Here is a 7,270-nt window from a genome sequence, read left to right as displayed (position 1 = left end):
TTGGCGCCCGATGGCTGAGCATTAGTGCTTCGCGCTGTCCTGCCACAGGGCCTGGTTCGATCCTCGGGCCGGGCAAGGTTGACTCAGCCTTTCATCCCTTCAGTGGGTCGACAAATAAGTACCAAGCATGCTTGGGAACTAAACACTGGGGGTTCCGCTTTTGGCTGACCACCTGACTGGAACATCTGTTCCTGCACCCCAGAACCCAAGGTCAGGAAAACTGAGATGGGCACAGTAGGCCTAGGCCCTCTATGGGCTGTCGCGCCACTGAGTTTAGTTTGGTAGTTATTAACCTTTTAAAAAAAAAGCTAATTGAGACATGTAAACAAACCAGTGAAAATGTGTACATAATACAATATATTTAGTTATTAGTCCTATCGTCTGGTAACTAAATTGTCTTAATTTCTACTCCTGCAAAGTTGTCAATCATATGAAAGAAATCATCCAGCAGCTCATCGTGAGCCAGGGATTCATGGATATTAAAGCTTTAACATTTTTAGAACAGCGGAATGATTGTGGCAATTTGTACAAGACGCCTTTACTTCCCAGACAAGTTGGAACAAGTCTGTCTGGACTGAAAGTCCCTCCTTCACAATAATAGCTGAATGACTTTAATTACTGAGCTGTCACAGCTTAGTGAATTCATATGGAGTCAATGAAAAATTTTATTTTAACCGTCTACTGCAGATGAGACCGAATCTCTACGTTTTATCTATGACTCTTTATTTTTGGAGTGGTCATAGAATATTTTTGTGACTGTTTTTTATTTAAATCAAACTGTGCTCAAAAAAGAAATTCCGCCATAAATGATCCAGTACCAACATACCGGCAACCCGATGGCACGCCTAAAATGCAGTCGCAACTCTTTAACGTGAAATCGGCGGGACGATCTTAATTATTTCATGTTAACCAAATTTTGTCTTATCTAATACATCATGAAAACAATTTATTACGTACTATTAATGCATGTTATGCACTACATTAATGTATGCAAACAATACTATTATGCACCAAACCAATTCAAATAAGCTTAAAAGTTTGAACTACTTTATTTAATCGCTTTCCTTACCAATTTTTTTGGAAAAAATGATGCAAGAATTTGCATTCCTCAAAAAATCAATGATTTGAATTTTATTTACTTGCTTATTATCTGTGCAGTTTCCTTTCATGTTAAGCGATAATCAGCTTGAAAATTTCACGTTAGGCATGTAAAATACAATAATAATTGATTGCGGACTCATGGGACCTAACATGTGCTTCCATGCAAAGCTACATTTCGTGTTAAGCGGTTTCGCATTAGTGAGGTTCAACTGTACTAATTAAACAATCAGCTTGTAACTTGCTGACGAAAAAAATGAATAAATACTTAATCTATAATACTAATAAACCTTAAGTCTATTTTGTTCCTTCCCAAAATTCAAAGTTGTTTGGCTAATAATTAATGGAAAAAAGAAACTGTGGCTTTTTGTCTCTCTGCATTTAGAAACACGAGGAAATGGAATATGAAAAGAATAAGATAGAATAGAACTGCCAAAAGGATAATGTAAACAGGTTTAGGAATCTTAAACTGGTTTTGCTACCAAAAAGTGTCCAAAACTGTATTGAAGTGTCCAGTACCTGTAATTCTAAAAATAGTTAACTCATTCCAAATCTACTTAACACATTCAAAAATTATTCAACTACAGTTTTTACTAGTGTTACATTTTTAATATCAGCTCAGTTGTTGATATCTTACAAATCATTTTATTCAAAATTATATTAATCATATTACATTATATTAATCAAATACATTATTATTTTGTCACATTGCGTTATCGCAAATAATTTATAACAGTTTAAATAATTAATGCAAATACAGCAGTTTTTTTTTTTTAATTCTTTAAAAAGTAACACTTTTACTTTATTTTATATTTGTTATAGCTTTTATTACTTTTATATTTAACATTGTTCGTATAAAACTACATTATAGTATCTAGTTTTGGACAGTTCTAGACAGAAGGATTAGAACCAGCTTATATTTAAATTTAATTAATTTTTATTTCTGTTTCTTCAATGGCACGCCAGCTCAGGGTGGGCCATGACCTTCCTCAAAAGCAAGTACAAAACATTTTTTGTTACTGTGTATTACTTTTTAGTCATTTTTTCCTTTCATTTTATTGATCATTTATTTAAGTAATGTGTAATAAAAGGATGGAGTTCAGAACCATTAATTAAAATTGTATGCGCAGTGGATATAGTGAACTCCCGGTTACAATGAAGGTTCACTATAGCGAGGGTTAACTGTAGCTTGATTAATAAGTTTTCCGTTGCTAATTTTTCAATCGTTTAAGTATTCCTTGAATGAAACTTCTACAAAGTCTAGAGAGATTGGATGGTATTATTTTTTGCAGATTTTATCATTGTGTATTTGATTGTAAAAAAAAAAATGGAAGTAAATATCACGTGTACTTTTTGTTTACTAATATTTTGCTTGAAAATCCTCTTCCAAATGTATGAGAATAAATTAGTTCTAAATTAATGTCAGCAAAAGCCTCTAAATTTCATATTTTGTTTTTGCTTACACATGAAAATTTGCCTAAGTCATCCTGAATAGCTTTTGACTTAATGATCGGATTTTTGTATCGGATTTCCCCTTCAAGCAGAAAATGGATTCTACAGAGTATAAACAAAATTTCCTTGTTTATTATGCAATAAGTAGTTTTAAATTTAACTAATAAGTATTTTTGTTTAATGTATACATTTTAGAGGACGCCATACTGTGGAACAAAATTTTCCTCTCAAATTCTCCTTCATTTCAAATTAAAATTTAAAGTGTAGAAAAAGTGAGTTCAGAAAAACCTAGAGTAAACCATGAAGTTTCAAATGCTGAAAAGAAAATGTTTAAAATATACAAATGAAAATAAATTATGAGATGATAACTTACGCAACGGAAAAGTTCTCTTCTAACAATTTGTTTGCATTTTAATATTTTGAAGTATTTTTTTCAGCAATTGAAACTTCATAACTTACTCTAGATGTGCCTGAACTCACTTTTTCTTTCTTTTAAATTAGTAATGAAGGAGAAAGAGAATTTGCGACGAAATTTTTCTTCGAGCTGTATGGCGTCTTCTTAAGATGTATCCTTGTGTTATAAGTATTTCAAAGTTTTAAGTTTTGGAAACTAATTACAACCGCAATATTTAAGATTTGGTTACTAAGTTCAATAGTACACATTTCATCGATTAAAGTACAAGAAAATGTAATTCAGGATATATTAATTATTTGGCAATGAAATAAAGAAATTGAGTTTTTACAATTCTTCAAAGGCTAAGTAATGGAGTAAGTGAAATCTCTTTTCTGTTGGAAAGGGTATGGTTGCTTAAACTAAGACTAGAAAACCTTTCTCTGAATGAACAAATCTTAATTCTTACCCTTAAAATGTGATGGATAGCTGCTATCTGGAAAATATTGTCTGAATAGTTAAGTTATGAAAACTGTTTATTAAAGATTAGTTATTATTATTTTTAATTATACATTATTTCGCATCCAGTTTTACAATTCCAAATATTTTTGCACCCATTCATAAAAACCATTTACCCATACATAGTTTATATGAAAAAATAGTTCTTAATATAATTGTTTTTTAATTAATTGATTGAAATTTTTTTTAATTGAAAGGTAATTTTTTTTAAAACTTTTTTTATTATATAAGTGATAAATTCTAAAATGTCAGCTATTTAGGTTTAATAGTTTCTGAGAAATGAGTATTTGAAAAAATCTTATTCTTGAATTTCGATTTCTCTGGTAGAACTTGTTTTATTCAAATTTTATATAAATATTTTCATAATATTATAGTTTCACATAAAAAATTTTTAAACTTAAAATTACATTGTTTAATATGATATAAAAAAATTTGGGCATTTTGCAATTGAAAAAAAAATCTAAGATAATTATTTAATTAAATTCTTAAATATAATTAATAAAAAATTATTTTTATGGAAAATTATATAAACTAGATTTTTTTTAAATAGTCGTAAAGATACTTATTCTTAAAATTTATACCAAAAATATGGCGAAATACACAAATAATTAAGCTTGTTAAAGGTGTCCAGGGTAATCTTTCAGGAACCGTACCTTTGAAATTACAGCAGCCTTCTTGTCAAGCATTAAAATTTATCCATCTAAATTGCTTATTCAGAATTGCATCTAATTTTGTGACTTAAACACAACCAAGTTGATTAGTTAGGTGACATCCTTAGGCCATGAAAAATCCGATTATTTGATCAAGAGTCTTTTCAGTGTGTATATGAAGTGAACAAGCAATACTGAAAATATATGAAACTTATCTGAATGAAAAATCAGTGGGGGGAAGCAGACATGGCCGTTCTGTAACCTAGATCAAGTCTACGATCTCTACCGATCACCATGTTTCTTACTTTGTCAGAGTTGACGATAACGCCATGATTGACTACCAGTTCCTCCTTCATGCTTTGTATGTCTTCGAGGGCAACACCCCTGCAGGCATCTTCTATCAAGATGGTTCTGTAACCGTGTTCTAAGGAATGCAACGATGTATATCGAACACAATATTCTGTCGCCAATCCACAAAGGTAGACGTCGGTCACTCCGCGGGAACTGAGCTCTTCCGATAAATTAGTCTGCGATAGTTTCTGGTTGTCCCAAAAAGCCGAGTAACTGTCTATATCTGGACAGGTTCCTTTGTAAATGAAAATGGCATTTTCGGCAATTGTCAACTCCGGATGCAGTTCCGCTCCCCACGACTCTTGGACGCAATGTTTGGGCCATAATTTCTGCTCAATCTTCGGTGGCCCGCTGAATGTCACGGTATCGAATATTTTTGCCTCGTCTGCCGAGATGCTGCAACTTTTATGGAATTTTCTTAAGTGAACGTTGTCCACGAACGAAACGTGATCTTCCGGATGCCAGTCATAAGTGTAGAAAACGTAGTTGAACGGTACGTTCTCGAGGAGTTCGTTAATGACTGGGACTACTTCTTTTCCTTCTTGCCCCGCTGGGCAGTTGCGGATGGCCAAAGAACCATCTATAAAATCGTTCTGCACGTCGATAATTATGAGGGCACTCTTTGGTTGCAGAATTGGAAGAACGAACGAAGGCCACATTGACAAGAATTCTTCGCGGCATATGATTCCATCTCGATCAGTGTCGAATACATAGAACATCTCGGCGCACATGCGAACAGCTAACTCGTAAGATTTTCCATCACCGTCCACAAAAAGTTCTCTCATGAGCGAACACAGCTCTCTCAGGCTCAGGCAATCGTCGCCGTCGCGATCAAAGAGATGCAGGCAATCCAAAGCTACTTTCTCCTCCGCAATATTTTCATATTCATTCAAAAGATCGTCGAAGAAGTTAGCCATTTTCACGAGATAAGAGATATTCCAAAGAATGGAGAGGCGAAGAAGTTCTTCTCATCCCAACACAAAATACAACCATGGCAACGATACAATGAAACGTCTTCTTTTTTTCTTTCTTTGCAGTCAATAATTATTATCCCATGTTCTTAGCGAAAATGATTGCGTGAGGTCTATTCTTACTTTCATTTGTTACGTTTCATAAAAGGGTTGGGAAGAAAAAAAAAGACATCCATAAAATTGATACATATTTCAGAAGTCTGCCTTCGCGACCTATCACCTATCCAAAGTATTAACAGATAACTTTTCCGTAGCTTAAAATTTTATTTAAGAAAAGATATTAAACACAAATGCGTATAAATCATTCTAAGAAATAAAAAGAAACCTTTGGCGAGATGTATTAACTATTCATCGATCCTCGCAAAATTTTTTTTGTTTGAGTTATGTTTCTTTTTTTTTTCTGGAGAATTTATTCTTTGTGTTTTCTTCATTTTAACTGTGTGGAATGAGAAAAATTCTCCACCCTGCAATTCTCTATTTCTTACTTCGAAAAAAACAGTTGACATTAAACTTTTACCTCGTTTTTATAATCACCCACTTATGACGATGGAAGTTTGTAATTAAAATTTTGATGACTTTCTGACTAGCTAGAGCACTCCAATTTCTACTTTAGCTCTTTGCTTGATATTCGGTATCGCTACAAGTAGAATGTATCGCCAAAGGGGATTTATCGTCCATCGACATTTTGACCACTTTCAGATTAACTAGAATAGTCAAATTTTAATTTTAGCTCCGTGCTGACAGAAAATACTATTTTTTTAAAAGAATTTATCGTCTGTTTATAAATAAAATTCATCGTCCATCAAATTCTGAAAACTTTTCAAGTAGCTCGAGAATTAACTGGAGCTCTATGTTAGTTGATAATACAAGTTAAAATTGTTTCCTGGTCATTTCATCGTGAAAGAGAATTTAAAATACCACTTCTCGATTTGCTAGAGTGATCAGATTTCAGTGAGAATTCTGTGCTTGCTGACAATTTCAATCATTTCCTAAATGAATCCAAGTAGAATGTGGCGTCAAGCGAAGTTTTTACTACTACAGCTGGAATGCAAATTCGGGTTACTCATTTTCTAAATGATGCGAGAAGAATTTGTTCGAAATGTTGCCTACTTCTCAACATAATAAAATGAAGGGAAAAAAATTAAGTGCTATATTTTTCGGGAAGACTAAAAGGAAGCAAATAATACTATTTTTAGTAAATCTGAAACAAAAACGCAAGTCCCTCTCGTCAGAAACTCCACGTAAAACTTTTTTTTATTCTTGTACGAAAGTGCGGTATTTCGTGTAAGATCTGATAGAATTATTTTTCTTTTTTATAAAACACTCGGAAGATGTATTGATTTTTTTATTTTAAATTAATATTTGTAATTTTTTGTCTTCATGAAAATAAAAAAGCTTGATACTTTATACTTTTTTTTATAGTTTGATACTTTTAACATTAAGTAAAAAAATCGCACTTTTTCTGAATAATATTCCGACTTTTAGCATCAAATTGGTTAAAAAAAAGTCGAATTTTCAAATTCTTTAGTTCACTGCTAAAGTAAAATTCATGTAATATATTGTATATCTTAGGTAAATTATTTTGATGACTGATGAATAAAATTGTAAAGAACGATGAGGAAAAACAATTATTTCTCACAATACTGAAAGAAAACACAAATAATTAAATTCGAAAAGGATAAAACTTCTTTGAAAAAACGCGCTAAGAAGCAGCAGAAATTTCAGAAAAAAGTATCAATACAAGAAACGAATGAAATAAAAATAAAAATATGACCACCGAAGCCGACGTCTTCAGGGGGTACCGGCCTCGGTAGCCATTAAAAACAAAACCATTTCTA

General features: G+C 32.4%; 1 protein-coding gene across 1 annotated transcript; it reads right to left on the bottom strand.

The window, feature by feature from the left end:
- Window positions 1–3,961: 3,961 nt before the first annotated feature.
- LOC107454612 (nicotinamidase-like) lies at window positions 3,962–7,236 on the bottom strand. Its single transcript, XM_016071858.3, has one exon. It carries the CDS (start codon window positions 5,376–5,378, stop codon window positions 4,338–4,340), a length of 1,041 nt encoding a protein of 346 aa, XP_015927344.1. The 5' UTR covers window positions 5,379–7,236; the 3' UTR covers window positions 3,962–4,337.
- Between the last annotated feature and the right edge of the window lie 34 nt (window positions 7,237–7,270).

Source organism: Parasteatoda tepidariorum, chromosome 8, assembly GCF_043381705.1.
Source record: "Parasteatoda tepidariorum isolate YZ-2023 chromosome 8, CAS_Ptep_4.0, whole genome shotgun sequence".
NCBI classification, from domain to species: Eukaryota; Metazoa; Arthropoda; class Arachnida; order Araneae; family Theridiidae; genus Parasteatoda; species Parasteatoda tepidariorum.
This window is presented reverse-complemented; position numbering and strand designations above follow the sequence as displayed.

What these genes read in the sequence shown, in the direction of transcription:
- LOC107454612 (XM_016071858.3), bottom strand. Translation starts at nt 5,378, where the DNA reads ATGGCTAACTTCTTCGACGATCTTTTGAATGAATATGAAAATATTGCG.